The following is a 17187-nucleotide window of genomic DNA, read 5'->3' on the forward strand; positions in this document are numbered from 1 at the left end:
CGTGTTTTGCTGTTCTAGTAAACAACGCCGTTCACTTAATGGCGGCGGGCGGGAAACCAGTCTGGCGTCGATTCCTTCCAAGTTTATTTGGCTTGCAAAATACTGTTGTTCACTTGAAATGAGGATTATACTGAGGTTGGAAAACTTTTAAGATGATTCTCAACACTTGGAAATGCTCAGTTAAATTTTGGCGTAAGATATTGTATTTCTGTTATTTCTGAAACTAAAGTAGGTGTGTGTCTCGAGAATCGACTCCTTCTTCTATGGTGGAATCGACCAATGAGATTGCAGACATTTTTTGTTTTATAACCATATGGTTTCTTGAAATGGATGACATTTGTAATCTTTTTGAGTAGAGTTTTTATGTTATCGCCAAAAATGTGCTGATATTCTTGAAGTCGTAATTAATTTCTTGAAATCGTGAAGCTTCTTTTTATGGCCCGTATTCAATTTCATGGTATAATTTTATCACTGCAGAGTGCAGACCATAAAATGTTTCTTCCCATTTTGTTAAATATTGAAGTCTAATGAAATTTTTTCTAACCAGCTACGAAGATTACAATTTGCTGCTCTAAAGTGTCGTCGAGGCCCAAAAGAAATTCTTGATGTGGCGTGACACGTTCATTTCCCACGTGGCCACGTGTGAAATATACTTCGTAGCAGCAGGATTGACAGCACTCCAAGATTGCATCGATCGAGGACATAACACATTTTACGGTAAGTTTATTCAATCTATTTCTGTTTCTCCGTAGTATTTCTTCAATTATCATGTTCGGGGGCAACAGTTTAGATTCATGTTTTGTTTTCCTGGATGACCTATATCGCACTATTTGGTTTTTTGTGAACAAATGTTGGCATTAGCTGTATGATTGATAGTCGCGTTACGCCTTTTCGTTTCTATTTGCGGCCATTTTATATTGAGTTTCTCTGCGTGATTACTTTTGCAGATAACATTTGCAATTGAAATTTTTTGCTTTCGTATTTTAGAAATAATACTTCGGGGTGATGATTAATAATGAAATCTTCGATTCAGAAGTTTTCATTTAAAAATTGGTCGTCATACTTTTCCCAGTTCTTGTAGACGGGTTCGTTTTAAAATCATAAATTCATGACAGGGGGGGTTTCGGGGAATTTTTCCAATCAAGAACTTGTCGAGTGCTACTACACAACATCTGCGATGATTTCATCTTTTTCTCGAATCGTCGATCATTTCTAATTAAGAGAAGACAACTTTTTGAAGATCATTCCGTTCTTTTTATTTTTCATCATCTTGAATAATAACACTTGACAATGAACTTCTTTTGCGTAGAATTGATAAGAAAGGACGACCTCATAACGGAGTTCTAAATCCGTGAAGCACGAATGAGTCAATTATGAAATTATCAAGACTCAGTTCCTCTATATAAAGAAAGCAACACAGCCTCATTTACCTTTTAATAACTGCTACTCTTTTATTCAAAACTCATGAGAAGCATGTTATCAAGTCCAAGAATAGGTATAAAAATTGTATAAATTCCTAATTGGACCTCTTGCGAAATGGAGCGATTTTAATAGCAGCGTTTGGCCTTTTCTCAACTCAAATATGTTATGTTAGATTCCGCTTTATTTTTAGCCTGAAGCGGTTTCAACAGCTATTCATTAGGTCATCAACATTTATTGGAACCGTTAGTAGCTAGTTTTACGTAATAGATCGTTGGCAATATCGTTCAATTTCCGGTCCTATAATCGCGTGTCTGTAGGTTCTGAGAATAATATGCACAACCAGGACCAATTTTCACTAGTTCGTTAACATTTCTTGGATAACGATCGCTCTAATTTTTTTGTTGAAGTTTTCTTTGCCTTTTCTTTTTCTTTTTGATGCTTGAAAAAAGAAATGTGCAGTATCGTCACGTTTTCGTCCATTACACAATGGATGTGGGCCGACGGAATAACTGTATCATCCCTATCTCATGTTGATTCCAGTATCATCTTTTAACGCCAAATACCATCTCAAAGGAAACTCTTGTGGGATTACAATTGAATATAATCGCGTAGCTATATCTTATGACCTTGGGACGATAATATAATAACACAAATATGTGTTATGAGTATAGACGTATGCACAGCCGACACGCCAAAGAGCTTCCGTTATTCAACGTGTACATAGCGGTGGAATTCGAAAAAAAGTAAAATACCATGAATTATAATGTGTATAACTCATAGGGACGGCAAGTGCTCGTTATCCACACCACCAGCAGCATAGGACCCTCATTCTTTTTCGCACAAGAACGGCGAAACAACATATGGTGGAAAGAACATTGGTGGCTGGCCGACTTTTTTGACTGAATGACTTTTACCGTTCGTTATTGTCGTCTCCTAGGACCCGGTAGATTCAAACAGTTTTTCGGCTTGGAAAGTGACCTCAAGCGACGAAATGTCCTTTACTACCTTGTCAATAACGTTCGTAAATATTCCCAGTAACTGTTGACATTCTTTTCGTGCGACCAATTTTGAAGGACCCGTTTGATTTAAAACTTTTTAAAAATCAGTTTCGAAACTTGTTTTGAATTATCGATCGTTATATCGTCGAGATCAGATCAATGCAAGGGCGCTTATGAATTGGGGAGAGTTACCCAAAAGTTGTTTTGGCCGCCAACATTTTAGAGAAATTGAAAATTTTTACCGTTGGTTCTTCGAATTTTTTTTCTCTAGTCCCACCAAAATGAACGCAATGTCCATCCGAGCTAGGAAATAACTTGCAAAGTCTCGATCATAAGTAGAAACGACTTGTCACTCACAACAAACCGCAGGATAACAACATCAAGCGTTGGATGAGAAGAAGTTGCTTATTCGGTCCACATTCTAATTTTTTTCTTTCTTGACGAAGTGAAAGTCTGGAACTCGTTTATTATGTTCGTTTACCGAGCTGGAAAGAGAGAAAAGATGATAAAACCATTAATGCGCTTGTAATACATGCGTAATTACAATTGTCGAAAACACAGTATAGCTGTCCCCCCCCCCAATGGAATTCCAATCGTGCGGAAATATTTGTGCAGTCATCATCCTCTTGAAGAAGAGAGAGATGCAAACACAATGTTGCTTTATCTTATTGCCAAAAAGAAAAATGGATTCAGGTTATACCAGGGGCTTTCCATTGCTGACCGACATTTGGGTATAAAGTATATACCTAGATAATCTGAGAAAGTACTTATTGTGTTGTATAGTATACAGTATCACTACTCCCCCGTTCTCTAACCTATATTATGTGCGTTTACTATGGATGTATAGAGACTTATTTTCCGAAGACAATTGCCTGATTGGGAGGCAAGTTGCAAATCTTATTATCAATAATAGAATACGACGCGTAAAATGATTTAGACGTTCCCATAAGGTAGAAAAAACTGGGCTATGGCCATTGTTGGCCAAATCAGCGAATTAAAGGCTCGTTCCGCGTGGGAAAAAGATTATTGCGAGCGCAATCAAGCTTGGCACAATAAATTTTTCTGAAATATCAGAGCAAACGAACGAAAGAAAGAAAGAAAAAATCCCCGGTGTTAAATTCGTAAAGGCACAGCGATAAACCTCATAAGTTAACTAATCACTTCACGGACAGGCAATAAATAAGTGGACACAACCTCAATCTATTTAACAAAAAAAATTGCCATTACAAAACTAGTCGTAGTAACAAACCGAGTCACTCTAGAAAAATAGGAAATGATTGAACGACGTGTCAAAAATCCCTTCTTCTGGTCTAATAAATAAGTGTGACTTAAAAGCGGCAATAAATAACGATCAAGACAGATTTTCAAGATCAATAATTTGCCATCCGAAATTGTTTCGTGTAAAGGCTTTAGCCTATATTCTTCCGGCAAAGTAAAAAAATAGGCCGACTTGTATAATTAAATAACAAGTCAATTGGCAAACGTAAAAAATAAAGTTACGACTTACGAGCAAGCGCCGAAGCGCAGTTAGACCTCGTAACCCGAATTAGATTTCGTTTTGAATTGCGGTCACTTTTTCTTGTTCTCGGTATTAGCCCTATACGTAATAGTCTGAAACGTCCAATTAATTGAGCTGCGCTGCATACATGTACAAGGCGTATGTATAGATATATAGTATGCGCATCAAAGACTCTGCTGCTGCTGCCAACCCTTTCGGCTACTAAGCGATTATCGCCCGATTTTCTCCACCAGCGTTGTTACACTCTTCTTCCATCAAGTTGGCCCCGCGCTGCTGGATGATGGTCCGTCACAGGAGAGTTGTGCTAATGCACCCAAAGTGCAGCGCAGCGATTATGGAACTTTCTCCAGCCCCAGCGCTCGCGGATCGCTGAATCTCTTACTGCCACTTATAATATGGATGGAAATTTGACACAATCTTATACATCCGTTTTTTTTTTTTTTTCTGAACGGGCTTAACGTATTATTATTATTACTCTATATATATATCGGCGTGGAAAAGAAAAGACGAGCCTCTTTTCTCCAGAGATTTTTTTTATCGAGTTCTTTTCTCTCAAATGTTGTCGTTGGTCGTTTGTCTTTTTTTTTTTTTTAAATTGCACTTTCGATGTGAACTTTCTTTTTGTTATTTTTCTGCTCGGGGGAAAAACAAATAAAATAAGGAGAGTAAAGAGAGATCTTCCAAATGACCCAGGGTGGTGAAAATCCGCTTTTTTTTTTGTAATATTTTCCCTGAACAAATCTTTTTGCTCATCGCTAGTCACGCATAGTTTCATTTCGAGTGTGGGGCCCTTTTTTTTTGGCTCGGAGATTTGTCGGTATTTTGTAGGACGACTTCCTTTATTAGCAATCATTTCTAATAGTAGGAAAATGGACGTTTATGGGGGGGAAGTTCTGGAAGGATTTGGCCTTTACTGGCACGTTGGAGATAGAAACACAATAGGCTGCGTGCTCATTGAACGGATCCCATTTAAAGCCTATACGTGTTTGAGACGAATAGCCTTGGTATTCAGCTGCACAGCCGCGCTCGATATTGTGCAATCATTTCGAAATGAACACAATCAACATCCATTAGCGTTGTTTTCATTAGTCATCCATAAACTCGGTGGCGGCCCACGTAGGCTCTGACGTCTTTCAGATCCATTAGACTATCAATGGGTTGAATTCTTATCTGGTCATGGCCACCTTCGTTTAGTCGTGTGTCCACATCACGTATCATTCTGCACAGCCGAGCCGAAACGGACGACTTTATACTTATCAACTAGCGGCAATACGTAACCTATTATTTATTTTTACTTTACCCAGCTCGCTCGCTCTCTCTCTCGCTTTTCCCTTTTGTGTGTGTATGATCTACTACCCTCGGCGTTCGTTCAGAGATGATGATGAAATACTATCTAGTATATATCCATCTTTCTCTTTGATACGTTCACGCGAATGTTAAGAAGAAAAAAAAACGGGCGACGTGAGCGGCATAATGACAATCAACCTCGACTAGCTGTGAGCACATCGGGAAAAATGGTCTCAGATTAACCAGGTCACATTCATTATAAATCAAAGAGACTCTGTGCTGCTGTGGCAAATCTCTGTGATGGACTAGATATTTTTTTTTCTTTCTTTCCACTGTGGGCAGAAAAAGAAGAAGAAGAAGCCAGCACGTCTATCCCTTTAGCGATGCACATAAAGAAAAGCATCGAGCGTGACTGGCCATATAGCTGCCGCTTGTCCTGTACATGTATACGTCTTTGCTCGCTCTACTTTTTTTCTCCGCTCATATTTTCTTCGTTCAAACAGCAGCAGGAGCGCATCACATAATTTGTTCAAAGGCCTTAGACTAGTCCTCGTGTCATGCTTCAGCAGGTGGTCCACACACACACACCGCCAGCAAATAAGGCATAAACTACTAAAAAAAAGAGACACAAGATGTGAAGGACGATATTCTTTCTCAGAGAAAAGATGGAAAATCCTGATTTTTTCTGGTAAACCCACACAGCTAGAGAAAAGAAGAAGTTGAACAGATTTTTTTCCTATAATGTTGGAAAACAGTTATATGGATGGCCACAGGAGGAGCAACTTAAAAGGAAAAAAAAGAGGGTCATATTTATCGAGAGATTAACAAGCGAAAAGATAAAACAGCATCCAACCGAAGCGTTTAGTATTTTAAGACTAGAACTTTCGCTAAATATTGGAAGAGAGAAATCTCTTCGGAAATGATTCGAAACTTTCGTCGTCTTATCGACGAATCTATCTATATTTACACAGCAGATTTTTTTACCAACGTATAATAATAATCATCGACATCTTTATAACGTCGTGTTTCACTTAGTAGGGGGAAAAAAATTTTGTGAAATTTCACTATTCAAGAGAGCAGTCACTCAACTCGGGTGAGTGGAACAATACAATTGCATGGGAAAGATAAAATATCTTCGTGAAATGTTTTTTTCTGGGTTAGTTTCTTGGAATAACGTTTTGATAAAAATACAATCGGTACACGCATTTACGAGAGGGCGACGAACTATGTTTGATTGTGACTTTCGCATCTGATTATTTTCTATCGCAACTGGTTTTTTTCTTTCTTCTTTTGAATCAATAATAATGTCACTTTCGTTTTCAAATTCTTTGCAGACAGTGATACGCATTCGGAAAGGTATATCTGGTTTGTCAACCGGTACCACCCAACATGCGCCACGGACGTGCGACCCTATTTTATCCTGATTTTATCCCGTCGTTCAAAATTGCTGATCAACAGGTATACTATTTCGAAATAATAACCCCATAAATGAAATGGCAAGTGTCTCTATTTCGTGAGAAACGAGAGTGAAAGAAATAGTTCAAATAACTTCTAGTCGAGGTCCGACCCATATTGTTTGAATGGCACAAAACAGAAATTCTAGTTTTGGTCAACTGACAGGCTTCGTGTCACGATTTATGGCGACAGCTGCTGCGCCCAATCCTAACGAGCTTATACGCGTATTTATCATTTGTTGTCGTGTTCTTAGTTGAGGAAAAAAAAATCCCGATAACGGTTCGGTTAAAGACCTAAAAAACTTGAACAAAACTAAATCGAAACAAGTGAACAAAAATTGTGATTCCCGACCAGGCTCTCATTCACGCGGGTAACTGTAACACACGCATCGCCCAAAAAAAAAAAAGAAAAAGGGAATTTTTGGTTTAAAAAAAAATTATATTATGATTCGTTTGTGTCGTATTGTTAAACGATGAAGTAGGATAGACCCCACGTAACAGTTCTTGGCTGCTATACACAATGGCTACTTGGTTTATTGTGCGAGTCGCGTTGGTAGTTTGTTAACGGGTCTGATTGGTCTCCGTAACAATACCGTACATACTTGTGTCAATCCTAATCAACCACATTCACGTTTCTCATCGATGGTTCACGCTAAATAAAGGCTCTTGTGAAAGGCGATTTTGTACGATGTGATGAGGTTTTTACGGTAAAATTTCCCTTTCTTTTTAAAAGAAAAGTATTTGGGTTCGTCTCGACTGATGGCCGTTACGTTATGGCGTTGTGTTTTTTGGGGCTTTTTTTTTTTGACGACGCGTTTCAGACAATCTTTGAATGACGTGAATCGCTATTCTTCCGGGACTGCCCGCTGAGACCCGGCGTGCGAAACAAAATGGTAGAGAAACACAGTCGTCTAAACGTAGTACGTGTGTCCGTCAAACACAACGGGAGGGCCATAGTACCCACCGTCCATTAGGAATATGAAATAATAACGTGACTAAACTGCGTCCTCAACCGATTTTACGATGTTAATCCGGTAAGAAGGAACGACAAAACGATCAAATAAAATGGAGATGACCGCGCCGTGTATAGTAAAGACAAAAAAGAGACCATACGACGCCATAGTAGGTAAATTGATTGTTATTAGAGCTGTTAGCTCTCGGTCAAGCGCTGTAGTAGCCGTCCTTTAGTTTTATTGTTTGCCATTATCTCGACCGAGCTGGAGTTAACGGTCCGAAAGGACAAATGGCCAAAAGCTGCCTTGTTATAATTGTTATCAAAAGCCAGGCTAATTGATTGCCCTTTTGTTTTCTGAATTAGCCAACAGCGTTGATTGACCGCCGTCGGAATTTGTCTAATTAGTCCTCTAGAGTGATACAGCGAAAGAGCAATCAAAGTCGTAAAACTTCAATATACTACACGTCTATAAATTTACTGGCCCGTGCCGCTCTTTTCCGTCCTTCCGGGATGAATTTTATTCGGCGGCAGCAGCAACAACTTCCGCGAAAAAAATGGAGGCGGCGGCCGCATGATGACCATCGGAGAGTAAACGATTAGGAGCGCCTAGATATTTTCTCTCCACAGTGTCTTATTATTACATTCTTCTTCTTTCTCCGGTCCTAACTGTTTTTTTTTCTTCTTCTCTTCAGCAGGATACTGGCCGGCCGTGTGTTTATCGTGCCCGTTAGGTAATGGCAAGGGGCCCAGCTGAAAATGTCCAGCAGCCAAGCAGCAATACTACCATAGTGGGAAGACACCTGTTGTCTGGAACTGTCGGAGCAGAATGAGAGAGTTGGGGCTGTAAAGGAGAAGAGACGCCAACGGCCGAGCCAATGGTTATATTGTTCGTTACGTCTACAGTATATCCACCTGGCGTCTACTACGTTGTAGCTCCTCCTAACACAAGAAGAACCAACCTCCTTTTTTTTATATTCCAACCGAAAAAATTTTTTCGACGTCTAAACTATATAAGAGAACGGTGTTCCAGTCAGTGTCCCAGTCACTCGTTACCCGACCAGCGCCGTGTGTCGAGAGCAGCAGCAGCTCTGCTTTCTAATTCCGATTGTGTCCAACCCACCCCCCCCCCGCCTTCCAACGTGACACACAGACTGAATAAAAGATAACAAGTCACGATAAGTGCTACGAGATATCGGAGTGAACAACAACAACTAAATTCGTTTAGAATTGATGGCGTTATCGTCCAAGTCACATCATCACTCCACGTCCAGCAGTTCGGCCGCCGTGATGATGAAATTCAAGTGCAGCGAATATTCGTCGTCGGCAGCTCATCAGAACTTGTCGTTCCAGTCGTCGTCCAGCGACGTGACAGAACAGCCGAAGAAGCGCCAGCAACAGCAGCAGCAGCAGCCGAGTCAATTGTCGAGGGAGCTGGACGATTGTTCGAGCGTCAGCAGCAGCAGCAGTAGTCTGGTCAACTCTGATTTCTATTTCTTCGCTAATAGAGGCGTCGGTGCTGGTAAGGGCAAAGGGCCGGATGAGGTCAGCAGCGAAACGGTGGACAGCGGCCTGTCGTCCGACACGGAAGGTTTCACTCCGCCGCCGTTGCCTCGCCGGGCCAACAAGAAGGCGGTGGCTCCTTGCAAGTCGGAGAAGCTCGTGATGCTTATGGATGATTCGCAGTCGGACGTCAGCGCCGATTCGCTGGCCCTCAACGACGACGCCCAAACGGAATTGACGTCGTTGGCCAGCATCAGTGATTGCGGCGGGCTAGACAACAACAATGTCAGCCCGTTGACGGGACGTAAACAAGCTCTGCCCAGCAATCTGTTGACAGAGATTCGCACCAAAGCCGTCAAGCTCCATCACTACCAGCAGCCGCAATCGGTCAAAGAGCTGGGCAAAGCCCTCGACTCGCAATTAAAACTCCAGCGCAGCAAGAGCTCATCTGTGCCGCCGTCACGTAGCCGCAGTCTCATTCTGCCCATTCCGCCTCAGCCTCAGCAACAGCAGCAGCAGCAAATCGCTCCGTCGTCGTTCGACCCGTCCGACTGCTACTACCAGCGCTTCCACATGTGCGAGTACATTGAAATCGACAGCAAAAACAACAACAACATCAACAACAGCAGCCAGCCGGAATCGCCGATTGACGACCTGAGCTTCGTCGGTTTGAAAGACATTTTGAATGTCGAGAAGAGTGGCCAAACCATCAGGAGCCACAAGAGCGGCACGGTCCGCGGAGTGCGGAACCGCGTCCGAGCCGGAATCACCACCTTCCTCCAGGGCAAGACCTTTAAGGTGAGTGCCAAATATTCCCGGGTGTTTTACCGTTTTTTTTTTCCTTCTTATTACCTCAGAAATGTCATTTTCTTTTTAATTATTTCGTCTTCCTTTTTGTGTTGGTTCTATGGGGCGCGTGTTATCATTGTCCAAACTGCACTCTACACGTAGATGGATAGATAATGGGACCCTTTTTTATTCCCCCGTTGGGGCTTTAAAACAAAAAAATCCTCGGCCATGTAAGAATTCTAGCGGGATACAAATTTAATGATTCCTTTTGATGCTGGCGTAGACATTTAGACAAAAAGAGGAGAAATGTCGGATGGCTGTGTCGTGATGACGACGCCCATTCGACCGCTTTCTCTGCAAGAATCAGAGCAAGCAGTTCGGTTGTTATTTTCTTTGCCAACGGTTCGTTCAAGTTCGGCTGCTTGCAGGACCTGCCAGACATGCTCTATTCTCTCTCTCTCTATCCCGTGTAGACGTCGTACCGCTGCTTGTCCCGCGTTCAAGTAGCGGTAACGCGTTAGACGATGTGTAAGAGACTCGCCATATCGCACTGCATACCAAAGAAGATCCAGACGCTCAAAAGATTATTAAATTTTAAACGATAAGAAGCCAACGAGAGTTGTTTATTGTTTGATAAAAGGGGGCAATCAAAAAACTCATTTTGGAAATTGAATTTAAAAATATTAATTCCTCATTCGCATCGCAGGTTATTGGCGTCGTGAGCAACCGGATATTGAGGAAGTTATTTTTTTTTTCAATTGGCAAAAGTTGTTAATAAAAATTGAGGGGGATAAAAAACAAAGCGTTCTAGCCCACCCAGCTAAGGTCTCACGAAAGTTTTTAGCGATTTTTGTAACAATCGGATGCGCAACTTTGGTCGAAATTGTTATGGTGAAAAATGGGCTCCGTTTCAGATCTCACGGAATTTTCTGGGTAATAATAATAATAATAATAATAATGCTCAGATTTCAATTCAGTCCTAAATTGCAGCTCCTGTCTGTTATATAACGTAGAGACAATATATGTAGAGGCGAATTCATCGTCTAACGTGTAATCTTTCCCTGACAATTTCCCTCAAAAGAAAAAAAAAAGGTAGCTGCCTCCAGGTGCGAATCGATCTCGTCGGTTAGTAACCTGGGAATTTGTTTCTTCTTCTTTTTTCGTTCTCGTTTTTTTTTTTTTTGGTTCGGGTTGTGTATTTCCTTTCGGCGTGTTGTTTTCCCCCCTCCGTTCGTTCGTCCATCCATTATTACCGGCTGTACGTGGCTGCACGTCTGTGCTCCTCCTCGCCTGCGGGGACTGATTCCGTATAGTCTCTCCTGTTCGATGGATGCGCTAGAATGCGATAACAATCAAAGTTCATTGGCTCTTTTCTCTTTTGTTTCAGCACTTTTCTTTTTACCTCCTTCACAATTATAACAAGAACCTGCTGGAGAGCTTTATAGTCTCCAGCATTTTCTTATTGTCTAAGCTCTTTTTTCCCCTCTTTTCTCCGGATCAAAAGAGTGAAAGGACAATAGAGGTCCGTCGAGCTCTTGTTCAATTTCCATGGTTACCCCCACGACTGTATAGCCCGCAGAGCTTTGAACCGCATCTCTCTCTCTCAAAGCCTCGTGACCATTTCGATATTATGACGCATTTCCCAATTTTTCTTTTTTTTTTTTTTTTTATCCCGGCTCTCTGTCCATAACAAACAGATTGCACTCTGCGCAAGATAAATAGAGACGACGCAAGATAAATATGTACGACGCAGCACGTTGTAGACCGGATTTTCATGTTGTACGACGTAATCATCGTAATTCGAGGGATTATCAGGAGCTCAGACCAAGGCCAACTTGTATAAATAGAATCGGAAACAAAAACAGATTTGCATTCCTATGACCAGCGCACGTGATAAACAAGGAAAAATATAAAATAAAACAATCGTCTGTTGCGCTATGAACTATCCGGTTGACATTTTTATTCCGTTAAGCCGTTTGTCATAATAACGGCTGTTACGTAAGGAGATTTTTTGGAGGGGTCCCATTTTCATCGCTTTTTGTTTGTTTGTTTTTCCACCTGTTGACGAACACGTTAACAGTGTGTGTGGATGTTATATTATTCCACAGAGAGAGAGAGAGAGACACATACGTCAAGACCTAATCCCGCTATAGGCAACAAATGTTTGAGAATAATCAACGAACCATCTGGCTGTCACGCTCCAAGCCAAATCGGGAATGTTCTTTTGTAGAGGCCACAACAAAAAAAAAGGAAGTCGGAAAGAAAAAGAAGAAACGAATAATAATAATAGGAGCTAGACAAGATAAATGAAGATTTTGTGGCTGGTTTCACTCGATTGACTCCAATTGATCTTGACGACTCTTTCTCGAAAAAAAAAAGTAGACATTGAAGAATGAAATGACAAAAAGAATTCCCGTTTGGGTGGAATGCGCATTATATTACCAAACGGAAAAAAGAAAGAACAGAGAACGGGAGATTTTTCTTCGCATCGATTGATTGGAATTTAATAAAATTTGCGCAGATTTTTTTTTTTTTTTTTGAATAATTGTTATTACGGTAACTCGATAGCGCGCTCTTCCGCAATTATTGGTGGCGCAAATTCAGCGCATGAGAGACAATTTAATCGTTCGTTTCCCGCGAATGATTTCCCACCGCCATCGAATTCTACACGAAAATTTGTTGGTTTTTTTTTTTCGCAAATAAAAAAAAAGGTTTGGCTGTTGAAATGTACAGGAAACAAATAGCATTTAGCAGGTCAGCCGTATTCTCCCAACAATCCCGCCGTAAACAAGGATATCCATTCCGCGTGAAGAACCCACAGCAGGAACGGGAGAAACAAAAAAAGCTGTTTCCTTTTAACTAGAAAAAGTTCATCCTCGTATTTTTCTTCTTTGCCTTTCACGGCCTATGCGGAAGCGTGGGCGAGTTACACAAACAACAACAACACGTCCTCTAAGAAGAAATGTCACCGCCACCGAATAAAAAAAAAAAGATTCCCAGGGGAAATGAAGTTTCCGTTTCACCGGGCGATCGTCGAGCGCGCGGGATAGTTCAACGAGTAAAAGGGGATTTTATTTTTTATTATTATTTCTTTGGTCGGTTGGTTGGTGCAGGCGACAATGACTGGACTTGGTCAACTATAAAACCCAAGAAAGAAACGAACCAAAGTAGGAAAATGAAATCAATAAGTTTTTAAACGAAATTCGGGATGAAAATCGATAGCGGCCGGATCTGACGTGATGTTTTCTCTTTCCCCCCCGAATGACGCAATAAGCTCCCCAGCCGAAAGGCTCGTCGAATAAATGGGCCAATCAGAGCCTTGAGAGATATTATGTCTATCACAATCTGTGATCTTCAGATACTACTAATGAGGGACTGGTATAGTCGAGTCTGAAAAAGTCGGGATCGTTCTAGTTACGAATAGCCATCAGACTAACTATTGTACACATATTGCATCAATGCCCACCCCCCCCCCACCCCTCCCCAGGCTTTTATCCTGCACGTACAATAGTCACGAAGCAATCACGATTTTCCTTGATGTCTATGGCGCCATCGTTGATTACCTTCGTTTTTTCCCCGTGTCACATTACATGCGTCAGTAGGGAAAACAATCTAAATCATCATCATCATTTTCTTTCTTTCTTTCTTATTTGTTTGCAGAGTTACGCGGAACGGGAGCACGGCAAAGTGGTGGTGTACACGACGTCGATGGGCGTGGTCAGGCAGACATTCCAGCGCTGTTTGCAGGTGCAGCGCATTCTGGGCACGTTGCTCATCAATTACGAGGAGCGCGACGTCTCCATGAACCGACAAGTGCAACAGGAGCTCAAGGAGCGGATGAATCGCAACCGCATCGTCATCCCGCAAGTCTTTGTCGAGGGACAGCTCCTTGGCGTGAGTCACACACTATTTTATTTTGTTATTATCCTTATCACACGTCAGAAATGATCAAATCGGAGCCCCGCACACAAACGCTCCTAGCGTTCCGATTCCGGCGAATCGCCTTCTCAACTGACAAAATGTGGACGGAGAAAACTTGTCAAACGACTTTGACTTGTGAACTTTCTGTCGCTCTCCGAAGGGACCGGCTTGGCGCGTGCCTTTCATCTCTACAAGTATTGATCCCCTTGGAAAAATAAATAATATTGGACGAGGGACAGTTAGACTTATCCGTACGGTTAACCATTTAATAATAATAAGGTCATCTTTTTAGTGATGACGTCACCAGATGGCCTTTTCGAATGTAGCATCTTCCTCCGATCCTGTTGTGATATGTGTCGTCGCATTGTGACGTACCGTTCCGAGACTCGGGACTGACAGTCGGGCCGTATCAGCTGCTGGATCAGCAAGACACCCAGTTGTAGGTCAGGAGCTAAAAAGAGCAGCCGGTCCCTTTTAACCGACTGCTGAATAGAGAAGATGGCCATGCAACTCATCTCAAAGCTATTCTTTCCGTCCTCTGACTGTCTTGATATGCCGAGCGCTGTGACTAGCACTTTTATTCTGTCGAGAGAAAAGGAAAAAGTAGATCATCCCCCCCCCAAGATTCCCAAAGTTAACACTGATGTGTGTGATGTGCAGCCGGGCATATAGGAGGCCCATTTCCTCTTGGTCCTTTTTTTCATTCTTTTTGAAAGAAAGAAAGAAATGATAATAATAATAAAAAAAGGTAGACCCCCCTCTTTGGTATAGGCGTCTCGACTGGCCGAACACACGTCACATCAACCGCCTTCACGGATTTAACCTAATTTCGTTTAGACTCTGTTTTCTTTTGAGCTGGTGGGCATCGTCAGTCGTCCCGCACCTCGGGCGAAGGGAATTTCCTGATTATTATTTGTGTGATTACTTTAGATGTACGTTAGTATATGTATGTATGTAGTTGAGGTGCCGGCTATAATGCGGAATCGTGTCAGTTAATGAGTGCAAGCCAGCTGTTTTTCTCTCAGTCGACACAACAAAACACTTTGAAATTATTTCTCGGGTGAAATAAGGTGCTACGCCATCAAACATATTTTGGATGAACAACCGAAAATCATCTTGACCGGTTTATGTTTTATCTTTTTAAAAAAAAAAAACGTGAAACGCTCGCCACCTGTTAATATATTTGTTTCCTTATTGAGAAACGGGGGTAGAACAATTTAACTAACGGCTCCAAAAAATGAAGAACAGACAGACTGAGAAAGAAAATCAATACTCGTGGAGATGAAAGACAAACGGGATATATTCACAAAAAAAATTGATAAAAGAAATATAATAAAAAAGAAACGTCGTATCAATTTCAAATTCAATCTTCCCCCTTCTTTTTTTATCGTCCAGAAAGAAAAGGGTTGGCTGGCTGGCTGCAATGTCTATATAGACAAGAGTTGCTGTCATGAAAGGCTCTACTATATGTATCTATAGCCATGCCTTTGTATATCTACATAATATGAAAAATCTCAATAAATCTCCAGCGAGTCTGTGAACCTCTAATGGAATATCGTAGAGTCTACGGACTGCATACGATCGTTTGATATCCTCGGGCGTAATAACCACATCAGCCCAGGCCATTTCAAGTGTAGATTGAGCGCCAGATATTCTGTCGTGAAAGTGACGCTATATACCCTTTCAAAAATGTCATTTTGTTTTATAAATTTGGAATTTTGTGTTCTTCAACAGGACGCCGACGCCATTGAGAAATTGAACGAAAGTGGCGACTTGAGGCAGATCCTTCGTCGCTACAAGGTAAATCATTTCACTCTACGCTCTGTAATTATTATCCGGGGACAATGTGTTTTCCAAAAAAAAAAAAAAAAAATATTTATTTTATTTTTGTTGTTGATTTAAAAAGCGCGTCGGACCGGAAACCATCTGCGATTCGTGCGGCGGCTACCGCTACCTGCCGTGTTCCGTCTGTTCCGGCTCTAAGAAATCCATCCACCGCAACCACTTCACCGCCGAGTTTGCGGCTCTCAAGTGCATCACCTGCAACGAAGCGGGTCTCATCCGCTGCGTCGCTTGTTCATCCACTTCGCCCGCTTGATCCAGCAGCTTCTCTCCAGTTTACTCCGCACAAAAGAAGAATATAAGGAAAAACCCAACTAATAAAAGCAAACCGGAAATCTCTTTCTTTCTCTCTCTCTCTTCTCTTCCAATTTTTATTTCTTATTTTTCTTTTTTTCCACTTGGTCATTTTTCCACATAAAAAAAAGGAAAATTCATTTACTTGAATTTTGTCGGTCGTTTTCTCCACTCCAAGTAATCCATTTTTATAGTAACAAGATTATTTTTTATCGCGTACAACAACAACATAATCTGGCGTTTCAGTGTGTGTCCTAATGGGTTCCTTTTTTGAATGCAATTCCTTCCCAATCGAGCGCCAACAAGATGTCAAATCGTGTTGGCGACTTTATATAGTTGTGCTTTATTACTTATACTCGGTTCGACCATGTCATTTTCTACATTTTCTAGGATAAAAATCAATTTTTCGAAAACTAACAAAAATAAAACAAAACAAAACAAATGGAAGCGACGATTCAGAGACGTGCAAATGTTGCGTGTGTCTAGTGTGCTAGTTCTTTTAGATTTCTTAAGACATAATATCCCCCACCAGTTTATTAGTTTCTGTGTGTACATGATCTGTGATATGTATGTCGAGTGAATGTTGATTGACTTTCCACAAATTTTTTTTTTGATTTCCAAATTTTGACTGTGGCAATGTAATACAGACAGAGAAGTGAACATATGACAATACCGTCTCTATTGGAAAATTGTCAAAGGGAAATTAAAATATACTGTACACTACTAAAGTCTTTGACTCTTTGACTGGAAAGTCTCATTTGAAAAAAAAAAAGGAGAACATGTCGAAAGGAACGACTTTGTGCATGATGAAATCATCTAGTTATTTGCATACATACCGCGCCTGGTGCTCAATCTAGTCTGCCCTTAATAACCAAAGATTCAATTTCAAATTGACAAAGGGGAAACGATTCGATTTCTTTCCGCGTAATTTTGATGCGTATACACAGACGTCGGGATAAATTAGAAATCCTTGTCTGAATTGATTAGATACGTGTACTCAAATGAGAACCGTGCTGGCACAAGCTAAAACTCCGCTCAAGTACTATACATTGTCGAGTGCTGGGGTTTCGAAGGAATCCAATTATCCAATTCCGTTTGGTACGTCATCTACGTCATGCACAGGCCTAGCTGAGACTCGATAGGCTGTTGGGGGCCATTGTCGTCACATCAGAACCGTGTAGTACATCTCTCATCAACCGCGAATAT

At 41.3% G+C, this 17187-nt stretch overlaps 1 protein-coding gene across 3 annotated transcripts; it reads left to right on the plus strand.

The window, feature by feature from the left end:
• Position 1: 1 nt before the first annotated feature.
• On the plus strand, positions 2–16709 carry LOC124191465. Of its 3 annotated transcripts, none has more exons than XM_046584703.1 (7): positions 2–135; positions 548–717; positions 6561–6684; positions 8328–9933; positions 13585–13818; positions 15580–15645; positions 15752–16709. In XM_046584703.1, exons 4-7 carry the CDS (start codon positions 8866–8868, stop codon positions 15941–15943), a joined length of 1560 nt encoding a protein of 519 aa, XP_046440659.1. In that variant the 5' UTR covers positions 2–135; positions 548–717; positions 6561–6684; positions 8328–8865; the 3' UTR covers positions 15944–16709. The 3 variants fall into 3 exon arrangements, with proteins under 3 accessions (XP_046440659.1, XP_046440660.1, XP_046440661.1); XM_046584704.1 differs by having other exon boundaries at positions 76–192; XM_046584705.1 differs by lacking the exon at positions 2–135 and adding an exon at positions 336–457.
• The last annotated feature ends 478 nt before the right edge of the window (positions 16710–17187 follow it).

Source organism: Daphnia pulex, chromosome 3 (assembly GCF_021134715.1).
Source record: "Daphnia pulex isolate KAP4 chromosome 3, ASM2113471v1".
Classification (NCBI taxonomy): Eukaryota; Metazoa; Arthropoda; class Branchiopoda; order Diplostraca; family Daphniidae; genus Daphnia; species Daphnia pulex.